General features: G+C 43.1%; 1 protein-coding gene across 8 annotated transcripts in view; it reads right to left on the minus strand.

The window, feature by feature from the left end:
• Positions 1–2,340: 2,340 nt before the first annotated feature.
• Gpr155 (G protein-coupled receptor 155) overlaps positions 2,341–18,023 on the minus strand; it is a 45,016-nt gene continuing 29,333 nt past the window's right edge. For 3 of the 8 annotated variants that reach the window (XM_006500104.2, XM_006500105.2, XM_006500106.2), the window contains 6 exons: positions 17,433–17,537; positions 14,452–14,588; positions 12,684–12,779; positions 10,462–10,526; positions 8,972–9,109; positions 2,342–4,592 (listed from right to left, as the gene is read on the minus strand). In XM_006500104.2, the coding sequence (XP_006500167.1) occupies positions 4,292–4,592; positions 8,972–9,109; positions 10,462–10,526; positions 12,684–12,779; positions 14,452–14,588; positions 17,433–17,537 (842 nt within the window). In that variant the 3' untranslated portion in view covers positions 2,342–4,291. Of the gene's footprint in view, positions 4,646–6,804; positions 8,595–8,971; positions 9,110–10,461; positions 10,527–12,683; positions 12,780–14,451; positions 14,589–17,432; positions 17,538–18,023 lie in introns of those variants that run through there. The other 5 variants (NM_001276444.1, NM_001190297.2, NM_001276443.1 and 2 more) reach the window with 4 other exon arrangements.

The following is an 18,023-nucleotide window of genomic DNA, read 5'->3' on the forward strand; positions in this document are numbered from 1 at the left end:
GATTGAGAATTGACAAATGGGACCTCATAAAACTGCAAAGCTTCTGTAAGGCAAAAGACACCGTCAATAAGACAAAAAGGCCACCAACAGATTGGGAAAGGATCTTTACCTATCCTAAATCAGATAGGGGACTAATATCCAATATATATAAAGAACTCAAGAAGGTGGACTCCAGAAAATCAAATAACCCCATTAAAAAATGGGGCTCAGAACTGAACAAAGAATTCTCACCTGAGGAATACCGAATGGCAGAGAAGCACCTGAAAAAATGTTCAACATCCTTAATCATCAGGGAAATGCAAATCAAAACAACCCTGAGATTCCACCTCATACCAGTCAGAATGGCTAAGATCAAAAATTCAGGTGACAGCAGATGCTGGCGAGGATGTGGAAAAAGAGGAACACTCCTCCATTGTTGGTAGGATTGCAAGCTTCTACAACCACTCTGGAAATCAGTCTGGTGGTTCCTCAGAAAATTGGATATAGTACTACCGGAGGATCCCACAATACCTCTCCTGGGCATATATCCAGAAGATGTTCCAACTGGTAAGAAAGACACATGCTCCACTATGTTCATAGCAGTCTTATTTATAATAGCCAGAAGCTGGAAAGAACCCAGATGCCCCTCAACAGAGGAATGGATAAAAAAAATGTGGTACATTTACACAATGGAGTACTACTCAGCTATTAAGAAGAATGAATTTATGAAATTCCTAGGCAAATGGATGGACCTGGAGGGCATCATCCTGAGTGAGGTAACCAAATCACAAAAGAACTCAAATGATATATACTCACTGATAAGTGGACATTAGCCCAGAAACTTAGAATACCCACGATATAAGATACAATTTGCGAAAAAACATGAAACTAAAGAAGAACGAAGACCAAAGTGTGGACACTTTGCCCCTTCTTAGAATTGGGAACAAAACACCCATGGAAGGTGTTACAGAGACAAAGTTTGGAGCTGAGACAAAAGGATGGACCATCTAGAGACTGCCATATCCAGGGATCCATCCCATAATCAGCCTCCAAACGCTGACACCATTGCATACACTAGCAAGATTTTGCTGAAAGGACCCTGATATAGCTGTCTGTGAGACTATGCCGGGGCCTAGCAAACACAGAAGTGGATGCTCACAGTCAGCTATTGGATGGATCACAGGGCTCCCAAATGGAGGAGCTAGAGAAAGTACCCAAGGAGCTAAAGGGATCTGCAACCCTGTAGGTGGAACAACATTATAAACTAACCAGTACCCCCCAGAACTCTTGTCTCTAGCTGCATATGTATCAGAAGATGGCCTAGCCGGCCATCAGTGGAAAGAGAGGCCCATTGGTCGTGCAAACTTTATATGCCTCAGTACAGGGGAACGCCAGGGCCAAGAAGTGGGAGTGGGTGGGTGGGGGAGTGGGGAGGGAGGGTATGGGGGATGTTTGGGATAGCATTGGAAATGTAAATGAGGAAAATACCTGATAAAAAAATTAAAAAAACAAAAACAAAAACAAAAAAAACTAGGGTTCTTAAACACTTCAACTTCCCTTCTAGGCCACCAACCAGAGGTAGTGGGGAAAGAAGGTTAATAGGAAAAGGGGGTTGTGGACCTGTTTCGATGTAGTCCTTTGGGGCGATTCCAGTCTTTGTGATCAGGATATCAGCAGTCCAGTCTAATAGCAAACACCAAACAGTAATCGGTAGTAGCAGCTTGATCCAACAGAAATCTCAAGGCCCCACCAAATTGGCAAGAATCAAGGAGCAGAAGTGGCAAGAACCAGTCAGAATACCACAAGAAGATCTGTGGTGTGTTTCTCTCTACTGAGTGAAAACCAGCAAAGACCAGCGAAAACCAGGGAAACGTTGCACAATCATCAAAGGCTGGCATAGCAATTCAAGAGCATCCTTCCACTGTGGGATTCTACATATACTCTTTTCTAAACATCATGTGCACTCTCGCATGTCTGCTTCAGCAAACCATCCTCTCACAAGACAGCTTCCAGACAAACATCATGAGACACAACTGAGTTTCCTAAGAACTTTCCCCTTCAGTGGGATCCCTTTCCTACTCCTGGGTGGCTTGCTCAGCCCTAGTGGGAGGCTATGTGCCCGGTCTCATCGAAGCTTGTTATGCCCCATTTGGTTGATGTCCCTGGGAGGCTTGCTCTTTTCTGAGGGGAACCAGAGGGGGCATGGATGTGGGGAAGAGGGAAGGGGCTGACTGGGGGGAGGGAGAAGGAATGGAAGCCGCAGTCAGGATGGAATATATGAGATATCCAGGGGAGTCACAGACAAGAATTGTGTGGTACCATCAGCATTCTGTGGATTATTCAAGGAAAAGCTGTCAACAAGGCAAGTTAAAATAGGTATTTTATTGAGAAACATGCTGTCAGTGAGAAAGTAACATAGAAATATTTTCATTTAATAAAATTAGCTTATCCTTAATCCTAAAAAACCTCTATCATCTGAAACTGCAAGTCACTCTGACCTATGGTTTTCTTTTAGAGTCTCCCATGGACAATAATGTTTCAGATTCCATTTGTGCAAATGAAAGAGCATCGTTAATATGGCTACTCATAAACAAAACAAATGCCCTCACCTGAATTTGAGTTGCCCGAATATGTGTGAATTCTGTCTTGTCACTCAGGCTGCTGAGGCTTACTCGTACCCCTGGGCATTAGAAGTACAGTGTGGACATGTCTCTTTTTTCCCCCTAAGTTTTATGGCGATATAGTTCTGCCTAAAACATCCCAATTCCATGATCACAACAGAAAATAAACATCATTTCTTTTTATAGACACTAGGCTTCCATGCAAGGTTTCATTTTGATATGTATTTGCTACATTAAAGGGGTCAGGGCACTAACCCCATAAATAATTTCCTAAATGGCTTTTATATATCAAACACTAAAATAAGATAAATAACATTTAAAATAGGTTAAACTATCGCTGATAGCAAATAATTAAATAGCTGTTCAAAGGATGTGCAAATTATCAGAGAGTAAAGCTTTACCTGAGGCTGCTATGGTCTGGACCTGTCTCTTCAAAACCCTGCCCCAGTGAGGTAGCCTGGAGAAGTGTGGCTCATGAGAGAAGAGGTTCAGCATGCGTTTTGCTCTTCCAGAGCCTCCCCTCCCACCATGGCGGCTCCATCGGTGGACCTGAAATGGGGCCTTGCCAGAGTCCGAGTGCTCAGCTGCCTACTCTTACACTGCCAGCCTGCAGACCTGTAAGACAGCCTTCCTGGTGCTTAGGAGCTATCTGTGCTCATGTCATTTTGTTTTAAAATCTTAGTGAACTAGGCAACAGTTACTCATTTTTAAACTTACAAATTTTTTAGACATGGACCCAAAAAAGACTAAAATCTAAAGGTAGGATGCTAGGTTTAGAATTTCAAGTTCCTGACTATATACTTTCTCAATGCAGGGAACAAAGTAGATTTTTCTTCTACAATATACTTTGAAACTACCAGAAACAGTACATCTCATGGCATTATTTCTTATATAACATTTAAATGAATATGTTCAAATTACTTAAAATGTTAACTTGAAAGATTACAGACATAATAATATTAATGTTCTTATTCTCTTGGTATTGGTACACATTAGTAGTTTAGATAGAAGACAAGACAAACCTTTAAAATTGGTGTTTTATCAAAAATAAATTTAAAAATTACTTTAAAAAAATACTGGGATTAGCCAGGCATGTTGGCACATACCAATGAGCCCAGAACTCAGGAGGCAGAGGCAGGAAGATCAGGAGTTAAAAGCCATCCTTGGCTACATAGGCCAGCCTGGGCTACATGAGACCTTGTCTCAAAAACAAAACAGTAGTTGTAATTTTTGAATGGGTAGTATGTATTAAAGAAGTGGGAAGGAAAATAAAACCTTTTACTAGAATAAGTAAAATCTGTTGGGGAGGTGTTATTGATAAATGTAATGTTGTCTTAAAGTTCATTTTGAGAGCAGCAAACCTGCCAAGTTTGGCAATTTAAAATTACAGCCAGTTGGATGCTGACCTTGTAATTATAATGAACAGTTTCAGAAAGAAATGATTTTAAAATATTGTGACAATAGTGGTTCTCTATAGCAACTATTGTATTCGTTATCATACCTTTTAACCTCATGGTTTCTCTTGTCAGTTTCCTATGTGCTTTATATACACATAAAGTTATAGCATGTCAGTACAGAGTAGGAATGCCTTTTGTCATTTTACAGAAGAGATGACCTGCCCAAGGTCACCCAGCTAAAAGGATCAGATAGGAGGCTAGAGGGTATGATTCCTGTGGGGCTCTCTCTGGCACTTAAGTCTTAGGGGAGACTGAGGGTGGAGATGAGTGACCGATTTCTTTATAGCTTTCCTCCTGGTGGTCTCTTAGAGTACGGGCAGGAGGACTCTGCTCAGGACTCTTCTGAAGGAATCGGTAAAAGAGATACTCGTCCCGGAACTCGTATTCATTGGTGATGTGTTGGATGACCCCCCCTTGCACCAGTCTGTCTCCGTAGATCACAGCTTCGCCGCGGTCAGAAGCAAGGCCGACTTCGATGAGCCAGTTCACCAGGTCACAGCCACAGAAGGTCCCGGCAGAAGTCTTGGCACCACACCTGTATGTCAAAGGAATGATTCAGCCATATGCTCTGTAATTCTGGCATCAGCACTGCATGACAGAAGATGAGCAAAGAAAAATAAGAAGGAAATGAGGGATGACAGTGGGATAGTTAAGAGCGTGACAGAAATGGAGCTGTTCTAAACACGAAGCATCTGTTGGCTTGCCTGACCCTAGGAAGTCCCTCTGGTGAAAATAGTACTGCTTGTGGAAACACTTTTAAAAGTAACAGAGGTAAGTGTACTGACTGCCTGAGGATTGTCTTCCTGGAGGGGAGCGCATGCGTATAGGTAAAAGTAACTTTGGTTTGCCTGATGGGATTGTTGTCTTGGCTTCCTGCCTCAGTCTGCTAATCTAGCCTCGCCCTGGAAGCTTTCTAACCACCTTAATCAGACTTACTGCTGAGGAAGCTCATTCTTCCTTGTTCTTTCAGATCTCTGACTGCCTGGTTCAACTCAACTGTTCTGACTCTATCTCCTCTCCTAGCTGACGGATTCAATCTGGCGTCTTTAACTTTCTGCTGAATTGTTCTGCTTGGCCTCGATCGAACGCTAGCAATCTGTGCTGATCTTCTGGCTCCTTCTCCTTCTCTGCTTCGTTCTGTCTTCACCTGTGTCTAGCTTGTTCTCTTTCTCTGCACAGCTCTCCCGGTAAACCTGACTCCCACTTTCCTTTTCTTTCTGTGTCCCACTCTCTTAAGTAGCCTCCCTTTTCTCTCTCTCCTTGAGATAGTTGGGCATATCCTATTCTAACAGTTCTTTCTCTGATTCATCACTTTGTCAGCCACTCAATTAGACATCATTTCTACAAGCCAACTTTACCTTCATTGTTTGGGACTAAAGGTGTGTACTAAGGGCGTGTCTGTATTCCAGCCAGAGGGATTAAAGGTGTGTGCTAAGGCTGAGCCATACCACAACTAGAAATAGCTTTTTTTCAGTAAATAACAGAATCTTGGGGCTCACAATGTGATTCAGTATCCTGCAACATGTATATGTGTGTGGTGTGCATCCCTGTGTTTGTGCACGTTTAAGTGTATTGTATGTGGGGTACGTGTATGTACCCATACATGTGGGAACCTAAAGTAGACAGTGGGTGACTTTGATTTCTTCCCACTTTATTTATTGAGGCAGGGTCTCTTACTGAACCTGGAACTCACCCAATCTAGCTAGCCTAACCAGCCTAACCAGCCTAACTAGCCTAGCTCACCAGATGGCCCCCAGACATCTGTCTACCTCCTGCTGGCTCTACAGGCAAGCCACCATACCTGCCCAGCTTTTATGTGGATCCTGGGGACTCCAAAGCCAGTCCTCAGGCTTGTGGGGTGAGTACTTTATCTACCGAGCCATCTACCCAGCCCCCAAGAAGTTTTACTTTTAAACTTGGTTTAATTTTCAAGAATTTAAACAGCTATGTGTGACATAAGGATACTATATTAATTAGCATAGATTAAGATAATAGAACTCTGGCTAGGCCGCTTTTTACAATGGTTTTAATTAATTAATTTATTTTTTAGTGGATACACATGTGGGAGTCTTGCCTGCATTTATGTCTGGTGAGCACCACATGCATGCAGCACCAAAGACTAGAAGAGGCCGTCAGATTCCTCGGCACTGGAGGTAACAGATGGTTGTGAGATGCAATGTGGGTGTTGGAAATCAAACCCAGAGCCTCTGGAAGAGCAGCCAGTGCTCTTACTGCTGAGCCCATCCCCTAACCCCCAGAAGTATCTTTTAATAGTAGCATGCCGTGTGTGTGTGTGTGTGTGTGTGTGTGTGTATGCATATGCACATCATGTGTGCACATGTGTGTGGAGATCTGAGCTCAGTGCTGGTGTTTTCCTCAATTGCTCTCTCTCTTCCCTGGGACAGAGGCTCCTCTGGCTAGGCTTTCTCTCCACCGGCCTGGGGTTACAGGCAGGAGCCACTAGTCCAGCTTCCACGTGGGGTTTAAAGGCCCAGGTCAAGTTCCTGTGCTTATGTAGAAGGCACTTAACTGAGCAATCTCTGCAGCTCCCCAGAAGGCCTTTATCTGTTTTCCAGAGAGCTACCATCTAAATGACTATTAGAGATGTGTGTGTGTGTGTGTGTGTGTGTGTGTGTGTGTGTGTGTGTGCATGAGTGTGTGTGTGTTACATTTCTATAATCCTAGCACTTGAGAGGCTGAGGCAGCAGAATCAGGTTTGACCATAGGTTAAATAATGAGACTCTATCTCAAAGGAGGAAAACACTATTTTTATTAACCTAGTTTATTAAATTAAAACAAAATTAAGCTTTAATTTCAGCTATAGTACCCACGAATCGTCTCTTCCCCTCAGCAGCCAGTACAGCCACTTGCCTCAGTAGGAATCAGGGAGCAAACAAGTGAGGTTGGTGAGAGCAAACCCAAGATTTTCAAAGTACACTTTGGGCCTGGAGAGATGGCTGGGCGGCTAGGAGTGCTCAGTGCTCTTCCAGAGGACCCCAGTTCAGTTCTCAGCATCTGTACCATGCAGCTCAGAAGTGCCTGTAGCTCCAGCTCCAGGGCCTTCTGACACCCTCGTCTCACCTCCACAGGCAAGCACACTAATAATAAAAACCAATCTGCTTTAAGAAAATGTGCTTTGGTTTTTATTTAAAGCTTCCCGATTGTTTACGATTTGTCTTCCTAATGCAAATTTGGATTGCCTTGAGTATGAGCAGATACAGAGGAGAAAGATATGCAAAACAAAAAACCCAATGACATGAATTATGAACATTTCCATACAAATGTGCACTAGACAGCAAGAATCTCCACAGGCGTCAATCAAGTTGTGAAATCTAAAGTGCCTGACAACAGGAAATAAGAGCGTGAGAAACAAGATGAGGTGACAAATAGGTGTGGAAAAATCTAAAGCATTTTTACCACAAATACAAAGTTCCACATATACGAATCAGAGAGAAGTTAATGATGTAGAATAGAAATCTTTTCAAATACATGAGCTATCAATGGCAGCGTCTGTGTCTGGGCCTTTTCAACATCGAGGCAGTACCTCCTGTCCCAGCACTGGCCGAGGGTATCTGGCCCTTGATTGCTGTGACTAGGCAGCCCTCACAGGAGCCTACGGAACAGTACAACGTGTCAGTGAGTGTGACAGTGCAGGCGGCAGATCCTGGGCAGGAGCAGGGATGAGCCGCCTTAATGCAGCTGGGGCCCATCCAGCCATCTGGGACCTGGGAGCTCAGCAAAGGCTGGGTTCTGCTTCCTGACAGTTGGCAAGCACAGTATCCTGACAGATAATGTGAAGTTTCTCTGAAAAAAATTTAAAGATCTATCCATAGATCCTGAAATCGTGCTCAGCTTTTCAAGGTAGAAAAGTGGCTTTTCTTCAGTTTATCATTGTCGGTCATTGGGCAAGGCTCATCACAGACATCAAAGGCCACCAAAGTAAGATTTTTCTCTAAGGTTTACTTATTGTTATTTTATGTGCATGTGTGTTGGGCCTGCCGTGTTTGCATGTGCACCACGTGTATGCCTGGTGCCCAGGAAGCCAGAAAAGGGAGTCGGATTCCCTGAAACTGGACTTGCAGACTGTTGTGAACCTCGCTGTGGGGGCTGGGCACTGAGAAGCCAGCTTTCGGCAAGAACAAGGGCTTTCAGTTGCTGAGCCATTTCTCTAGCCCCTGAGGTAGGAATTTTCAAGGAAAAGGAAATCTGAGATTTTGAGGACTGAACTTGCCAAGGCTCACATAGTCATTAAGTGTGGAATATGGTATACCACTCAGTGAACCCCCCTTCTTTCCCCAGGCTATATTCGTGAGATTGTGATGGCATGCATGTTGAGCACAGTGGTACCATGTGGTACCACGCTTAAAAATGAACCATCTCAAATACTCATCTCCAAATTTTTAGAAATACACACAAAGGTGTTAGGTTCTTCATATTTTCTTAGTTTTATTTCCTCTCTCAATACAACTAAAACTATCGACACCGTAATATTTGATTATTCATAGTTCATCATTTCTTACTGCAGCATATTCTGTACCTGGGGGATTAGAAGAATAAATATAATGTCAAAAAATAATGAGTAGGACTTGAGGTGAAATAAAAATCATAGACTTAATTAAGAGGCAGAAATTTCATTTCATTCTCTTGACAGCGTCATTAGTAATAAGAAGTGGCAGAGCACTAGGAGATGAGAATAAGAAATCTCTTCTGGAGCCGGTGTTTGTCAGTGCTTTGTGGGAGACGCTAATGGCCGACATGTAGAGAATGTTAATCGCCTACCACAATTCCGCAGCCGACAAGTTACAGAGAGATCAGAAGCTGCCTGACAGCAAGGGCAAGGATCAACTATTAGCTCATTAAAACCTAATCTTCAGAATCTGGAATCTATGTCTCTGAACCCTGGACTGAGTTTACCTCCTTTCTCTGACGATGTTTCGGATGCACAGGTCGCGGTGATAATGCACAAACTGTTGACAGGTCATTTTTATTTCCTCGGAAACGGGGGATTCTCTGTCTGCTGCTGCTTCTTTGTTGTTCCACAGGAATTCAAGCCTGAAAGCCAGAATTTAAGAAGGTGGCTGATCCACAACCTGTCACCAGAGCTCTGTCATCCACATGGGGATTTCATTGATCGCTGAACCCGCAGAGCCCTTGCGGGTTCTAGGCACAACTTAGAAACTAGGCAGGATGTCTCAGACTGTCTCAGAAACTAAAACTGAAACTAAGCCAACCAAGCTAACCTAGGGATTCTATCTCACCATTTCCAATATTCGTACCACAGAAACAAATGCCAGGCCCTGTCCTTTCTGTCTGTCCAGCCAATTCAACTGTTGACAATCGACTTGGCCAGCTATGTGAAGCTGGTGACTAAGCAGAAGGGCTTCCTTGTTATACTTTCCTTTTGGAAATGATCGTGACTCTGAGCAAAGACAGCTGAATAAGATGGCGGTGACGATGATGGTGATGGAGAGGAAAGGGAAGGCCCTCACTAGCACTTCTAGTGTCTCTGCAATTTGCCTCAAGAGCAAATGAAAAGCAAGCACTCTCCCTGCCTCTCTTTCCACCCCTATGTTGAAACTTTTACCTTGTTATTTTTCAGGAAGAAACATTGGGGCTGGTGAGATGGCTCAGTAGGTAAGAGCACCGACTGCTCTTCCAAAGGTCCTGAGTCCAAATCCCACCAACCACATGGTGCTCACAACCACCTGTAATGAGATCTGACGCCCTCTTCTGGTGCATCTGAAGACAGCTACAGTGTACTTATGTATAATAATAAACAAATCCTTGGGCTGGAGTGAGCAGGGACTGAGCAAGTGGGCCTACTGGAGCGAGCAGAGGTCCTAAATTCAATTCCCAACAACCAGATGAAGACTCACAACTATCTGTACAGCTACAGTGTATATTCATATACAATAAATAAATAAATAAATAAATATTTAAAAAAAAGAAAGAAACACTGATTTTAATTTTAAAAAAGTATACAGGAAGCAAACAGAACCTCCAAAGTTGAGAGAACCCTTAAATTTTCTGCCTACTCTTTCTTTGATAGGAAGAGAAAGCCTATTGTCAAAGGGCGAGAAACAATCAGGTGTAGCCTTTAATGGAGGAACACACCACCAAATACTTCCATTTGCAAGTTTCATTTCACTGTATGCAGTTAATAACATGGATAGAAGTCTGTGCCTGTCAGCTCTTGTTAAAATGCAAATTACATTGCTGGATTTATAATACCACTTCCGATACATTCTCTGCAATTATTTGCAACAAATACATGATTTCACAGATAACCTTTGTGTGGTATTTAGTGGTCTCCTAGCAGATATAAAAATACAAAGGTATCAATATTTTAATAGAATGACCTTATCATCTTTAGGTACACAGGCTTATTTTGAAACGGAATTTACCTTCTTTTGAAAGGTAGGATGATTAGATGTTTGTCCAGCCCAAAGATTCCAAAGGAAATAAATCCCTGGGGTGGGGGGAGAAAACAGTTATTCTGGCTGAATTCAACAGTAAAACCTTAAGACAGAAACTAAGATGCTTAGTGAGCGAGGAGGCAGCCGACAGTGATCAGAGCAGCCTCTGAAATTCAGCATCCAGGGTAGACACGGGCTCAGTGCCTGTGGGCATCCACAACACCCTGCTTGCTCTCTCTTCCCAATCACTCTGCCCTAGGAATTAGGATGGTGAGGGAAGCCAGTGCTGACGCTGCACCTGCAGGACAGCTCACTGGAGGAAACTGGACTCTCTTAAAGCCTATATGCTCCTGTTTCCCCCTTTATGAAAAGAAAATCCCTCTCCCTGTGCCTAAGTACTTATTTTTTCTCTTGAAACTTCATCAATATAATCAGCAAGGGCTGTAATATCTAATTGTAATACATTTAGTGTTGTGTGGTAGATATAAAAGGTTTCGCCCAAAGACTTATGCCTTGCAAGTGTGGTTCTTTGCACACTGTTACATGAGACTAGCGGGCAGGCCCAGCAGTTAGGAGGGCCCACCACTCTTCAGGTCCCAGCCCCCACACTGAGTAGTTCAAAACTGCTTGTAGCTCCAGTTCCAGGGGATTTGGCACCTCTTTCTGGCCTCTACAGGCAACACTTCTCAAATACATACCCTACCTTATACACATTGGACTTGATTGTCTTTGCCCGTAAACTACAAACTGTCAGAAGGGAATACCTCACTACACCAAGTCCGTACAAGAAAAACGGACTGGAGAGGGAGCTGTGCCTTCTCACGCCTTTCAAAAGGCATAAGCTGTGTAAGCGGCGTCTGAAGGGCAGCATTCCGGCCCTATGTTCTGTTCTTGCGCAGCCCTATGCACTGAGCTCGCTTAACTCCTATCCTAGCTTGGCTCAGCCCGCTGTGGGCTTTCTAAATGCGAAATGCTAAGGGGGCTTGGGGTGGGGGTACTGTGAATTTTCAGCCTAGCATTCTACAGTTGGTAAAGTCAGATCTGAAATAGTATCACACAGTGAGACTGGTATCAGGTGACTCTGGGGTGCCCATGTTTGTCTGTAATAAACTGATTACAGAATGTTTCTTTATACTTTGTTAATTTTCTTCCGATAACAATGTCAAAACGAACAGGACATATGTTGAGCGGTCGGTCAGTGGAAGGCAAAAACATGTGGCAGCAGAAAATGACAAGTCTTAACTACGGCAAATATGGCTAAGTATTTAAAGTATTTCAAATTTAATAGGCAGTGATTTCCAACACAGTATTTTTCAAGTTAATATTCTGTTTATGAATGGATGTTCTCTAATCAAACAATATAGGTTTGAGTTGAGGGTTGGTCCCGTGTCGAGCACTGCCATTATCTACAAAACCCCAAGTGAAAATTCAATACGCAGCACCCACCTTAAAAAAAGAAAGGGATGAGAAAAGGAGGCTGATGAAAAGAAAAATTCTACACTTTGCACATTTCCCAATATTAAAATGTTATTTTTCTTTAAATAGCTCCTTTTTGTCCCAGTGCTTGGGATTAACCTAGAGCCTTCTGAATGCTAGGCAGTAAGTATCAATTTTAACAGTAGCAGGCCAGGGGAAATGGTCATATCTATTTTGTAAGTACTTTGGTGTTGATATGAGATAATGGGTGTGAAATCCTTAACAATGTGGGTACCTGGTAGACTCTTGAGGAAAAGCTACTACCCTCTCTGCTAAAATTTATTTACACCTCACACGATTTTTACAATACTCATTTAAGTCCCTGTGATTCAAAAAACATTCAATGTTCAGTAATGTAAGTGGCCAGACTAGAGGCTCAAGAAGCAAGTTGTTTTCCAAAGTGAGTTATTAAGATCATAAGAAGTTTAGGAAGAATTTGAGGACATCTTGTTCCTACTTAAATTATCATTCTTCATCTCAACACCAAAGCAAAACAAAGTATTTGGTATTTCTGGTTGAAACACTCAGCGAACACTCTGATGACTCTAACCAATATAATAATTCATCTCTATGGGAGACAGGCAGCAGCTGTCAGCTGTCATGTGCGTCAGCAGCTGACAGACAAACTAAACCCTTTCAATGGAGAAGAAAACAACGTCTGCACCCCTGCCCCCACCCCCCCAATCAACTCACCCAAGAAAACAGAGCCCTCTCCATTCTCCGTAAATAAATACCTGGCCAAAGTTAAACACGGCACAGAAAAACTGTAATTCAACATAGAGCCGTCCCGTCTCGTGGTTGAACAACCACCACAGGCAGCTGGAGAGATTCTGTGAAGGGAGCAAAAGGAGCACTTGAGAATTAAGCACGGGACTCGTCTCTCCACCCAGCCCACAGCATAACTTAGCTAGCTAATCATTAGGGGGGGAACGACTAAAGGGGAAAAACAGCAAGAGAATGTAGAAGCTCTGTCTCTCAAACAAGAGGTTTCAACCTCTCCTCTTGACAGATGCCATTCAAACAGCGTCTATTCTGATCAGATCTGAAGCAAGAAGACATGCGCCAAATTACAGCAGCTTACATAAGATATCAGGACTGCCGACTAGCCTACACAGGACAGATTTTACAATTAGTCTGACACAGGGAAAACAATGACATCACTAAGCAGCAGCTTTTGGCAGCATTTCTTGTTTTGTGACTTCTCCTCTTAGATGGCTGTTAAGGGGTGCTGGCTAGTATCGTGCTGTGTAGTGAGTGTTCGAGTATAAAGGCCAGAAAGGCTACAGAGGGTTCTGGCCTATCTCCCATCTCTAGAGAAGTCACACTTGAGCCATCTTAAGGAATTATGTATGACAACTGATAATTCACAGATGAGGATAACAAATTAAAAACCCTCTACAACTAAAGAAATATACACAATAAAATAAAGTACTGTACTTATACGCTATAAAATTAAAAATCCTTCAGTATTTGATGCTGGCATGAAGACTCTATAAATATGCATTAGCCCTTTGGGAAGAAATCAGTAGAACACTCCTGCGTTATAGAAATACAGACGCTGATGAAGGCCGCTCAATTTTGGGACTGTACCAATCAAAAATACAATGTCTAGAGGTGCTTATTAGAGCATTTTGAAAAATTATGAACAATTAAAAATAGAGAAATACTTGAATGAATTATGATGTTGCTTTTCTGTGGTTAGTGGAAAATATGCTAAAACAATGGCTCCATGGACTTCAGTCAAGTGACCGTGTTTAACATAGGTGACAAAAAAGCAACACAGAAGCCTGAACAACCATGCAGAGTGTGCTAAAAAATCAGCAGGCAGGGCTGAAGTTAGAGTCAGTAGTTCAGCTTCTGTTTAACATGCATCACACCCTGCGTTCAATCTCCATAATAATAATAATAATAATAATAGAAAAGGAAAATTAGAAGGCATTAGTGTGATAGTTATTTTTCTTAATTTTCTCATCAGTACAAAGATTTTCATAATTAAAATATTTTTTAAAGATTTATGTGCATGAGTGTTTTTCTGTGTGTATGTATGTTTACCATGTGCTTGCCTGGTGCGCACAGAGGGCATCAGGTCCCCTAGATGTTGACAATCAAATGCATGTGCTCTGCAAGGGCGGCACGTGCTCTTAACTGCTGAGCCATCTCTCTAGGCCCCCAAAAGTTGCTTTTAAAAGTTCATTTGCAAACTATCTTTCGGGAGATGATTCAGCTACGTGGCCGCTGTCAGGAGTACGAGGTCTGCATACACCGTGGAAACACTTTGTTTTGACAAACTCCAAGTACAGAGTAAATGACGGGAGGGAAACAGACCATTGGGTAACAGAGGATCCCTTGTCCCCAGTCCTGTGCCTTAAACATTTGGCTAAATGCTAACATGCAGGTGACCTAGCCACCATACTTCTGCAAAAACTGCCATGAAGTTTCTCTGAGAGAAGCCAAATCTTAAAGAAACGACCCCGAATAGAAGCAGAAGGAGCTTACACTTACAGCAAAGAGGCCGATGATAAGCAGCAAGCACAACAGGACGTGCCGGGTCAGCTGTGGGTCTCCGCTCTGCAGGTACTGCTCTTCTTCCTGGGCGAGGATGCAGCTCTGGGAGTCACAACGGCTCACACAGTGGTCGGCTACGAGACAGTGAGCACAGCCGTGATGATTTCAAACCCAAGATGACTTCCCCACTCGGCTAAGAATCAGGTCCTAGCTGTCAGTGACCCTGGGGAATGCCACCATGGTATGCTGGAGAGTCTCTCACACACAAGCAGAATGTGGTGGTTCCGTCCACATATTTAACAAAGGTCTTTGTCTACAAAATGTATGTTATATAATTATGATACATAATTTGGAACACTATATATAGTTTACATATAATTTATATAGTCTTTTTATTTATTTTGTTTATATTATTTATTCACTCTACATCTGATCACAGCTCTCCTCCCATCCCCTCCCTCATCACTCCTTTCCCTCCCTCTCAAAGAAGGTTGATCCCATGGGTACCAACCTGCCCTGGCTCATTAAGTCTCAACAGGGCTAAGCACATCCTCTCCCACTGAGGCCAGACGAGCAGCCCAGCGAGGGCAAGAGAATATACAGTCAACCAACACAGTCAGAGGCAGTCCCTACTCCAATTATTAGGGGACCCACATGAAGACCAAGCTGCATATCTGCTACATATTTGTAGGGGACCTAGGTCCAATCCACATGGTCTTTGCTTGGTGATTCAGTCTCTGTGAGCACCCATGGGCCCAGGTTGGTTGACTCTGTAGGCCTTCTCATGGTGTCTTTGACCCCTCCATCTCCCTTAATCCTTCCCCCAACTCTTCCACAAGACTCCCCAAGCTCCACCTATTGTCTGGCTGTGGGTCTCTGCATCTGTTTCTATCAGCTGCTAGATGAAGCCTCTCAGAAAACAGTTATGCTAGGCTCCTGTGTACCAGCATAGCAGAGTATCGTTAATAGTGTCAGGGGTTGGCTCTCTCACATAGGATGGGTCTCAAGTTGGGGCAGCCATTGGTTGGCTGTCCCCTCGATCTCTGCTCCATCTTTATCCCTGCAGATCTTGTAGGCAGGGCAAATTTTGGGTCAAAAGCTTTCTGCATAGATTGGTGTCCCCCTCCCTCCACTGCAAGTCCTGCCTGACTACAGGAGTTGGCCAGTTAAGGCTCTATAGTCCTTGCTGCAAGGAGTCTCAGCCAGGGTCACTCCCACAGCCTCCAAGGAGCCTCTCCCATCCCAGGTCTCTCTGGCTTGTCCCAGAGATACCCCCAAACACACACCAATTTCTGTTCTCTCTCCTAGTCCACACAACCCCCACACTCTCTTCACACCTGACTCCCATAAAACTGGATACACTAAATCTAATAGAAAAGAAAGTGGGGATTAGTCATGAACACATTGGTACAAGAGACATCTTCCTGAACAGAATACCAACAGCTCAGGCACTAATATCAACAATTAATAAATGGGACCTCATGAAACTGAAAAGCTTCTATAAGGCAAAAGATACCAGCAGTAGGATAAAATAGCTGCCTATATATTGGGAAAAGATCTTTACCAACTCTACATGCAACAGATGGCTAATATCCAAAATACATAAAGAACTCGAGAAATTAGACACCAACAAACCAAATAACCTAACTTTAAAAATGAGGTACAGAGCTAAACAGAGAATTCTCAGCAGAGGAACCTCTAATGGCTGAGAAACACTTGAAGGAATGTTCAAAGTCCTTAGTCATGAAGAAAATGCAAATCAAAATGACTCTGAGATTCCATCTTAACAGCCTCCCCCCTTCAGAATGGCTACGATCAAAAATTCAAGTGAAAGCACATGCTAGCAAGGATGTGGAGCAAGGCGAACACTCCTCCATTGCTGGTAGGAGTGTAAACTTGTACAACCACTTTGGAAATAAATCTGGCAATTTCTCAGAAAATTGGGAAAAATTCTACCTCAAGACCCAGCTATACCACTCCTGGGCATATACCATACCACAAGGACACTTGCTCAACTATATTCATAGCAGCTTTATTTGTAATAGAAGCTGGAAACAACCCAAATGTCCCTCAGCTAAAGAATGGATAAAGGAAATGTGGTTCATTTACACAATGGAATATTACTCAGCTATTAAAAACAAGGACATCGTGGAATTTTCAGGCAAATGGATGGAACTAGAAAATATCCTGAGTCAGGTAGCTCAGACCCAAAGGTCATGCATGGTATGGACACACTTATGAGTGGACATTAGCCTTAAAGTATAGGATAACCATGCTACGACCCACAGACCCAAAGAAGCTAATAACAAGGAGGCCACAGGGAAGATGCTTGACTCTAACTCAGAAAGGGAAACAAAATAGACATCAGACGTGGATGGAGAGAGGGAACTTGGGTCGGGGAGTCTACATATAAGTTTAAAGGTTAAATTAATAAAGTTTTATCTGTGATAAGTCCACATGAGCCCCCAAATACCCTATTATATCCCATTTTAACATGAAACAAATGTACTATCATTACCTCTTGAATTTTATGAACGATCTGAGCTAATTAATTAGTCCTGGTTCTAGAGAATAAAACTAACAGGCAGTTCAATAGGTTTCGGGAAAACTTCCTGGATTTATCACTTCAATTAACCTTTGTTTTTGTTTTGAAGGTCCGGGGGCGTGAACCTAGGGTTTCATGCTTGTTGGGCCAAGTACTTAACACCGAGCTATACCTTCAGGTATGTGAGTTAAATTATTTGGAAGTGTTATGCATCTTTTACAATACTAAGTTTAAGAATTTTATTTTTATATAAGTGTTCTCTCTCTATGACTATGATCTTATAACTTTCCCCCATCTCACTGGAAACATGTTCTCAAGCCATGTGCAACAGTGTACAGCTTCAGTAGAAAGCCCCCGTAGTGTTCTTTTCACATACAAAGAGGGTCCTTTCTTCCCACACTTAAGTGCATCCTCATAGTCCCTGGGCACTTACTTTTCTCAAAGGAAGAAGGCATAGGCCCACTAGCACTTGAGTTCGTTACTGGCTCTATGGATGGGCAGCGTAATTCACCATTTCCCAAGGAGCAAGAACAGCAACCTAGAAAGATGAAATAGAATGTGAATGGAGAGCGCACCCACAACAGAGGCGCACAAGTTCAACGGTGCCAATCCATGGGCAAGCCACTCCTGCTGTCTCTGTGGAAACATTTTCTGTGTGGGAACTCATCCCGGAGCACAGTGAGCAATCCAACAGAGTCAGGCAAATGCTCAGCTCCCTTACGTTGTCCGCTCGTTGTATGAGACGGGGAGAAAGGTTTTTTGTTTTTTGTTTTGTTTTGTTTTTTATCAACCCCGCTTCCTCTCCACTGCACTTTGGAAACCGAGAATTCAAAACCATTTCCTAAAACACAAGACTCTCATTCATCGCTTTCATAAACACAACGGCTCTGCTGATTACCGTGGAAAAGTCAAACCAACGTTGGCCTAAATGAAAGCCACCTGTGAGTCCAACTCTCCGTCTGCCCGCCCCAGCTGTTGGACGGAAGGCATCGCCTTCTTTCTGGACAGTCCTTTCAGTCCTCCG

This window comes from Mus musculus, chromosome 2 (genome assembly GCF_000001635.26).
Source record: "Mus musculus strain C57BL/6J chromosome 2, GRCm38.p6 C57BL/6J".
NCBI classification, from domain to species: Eukaryota; Metazoa; Chordata; class Mammalia; order Rodentia; family Muridae; genus Mus; species Mus musculus.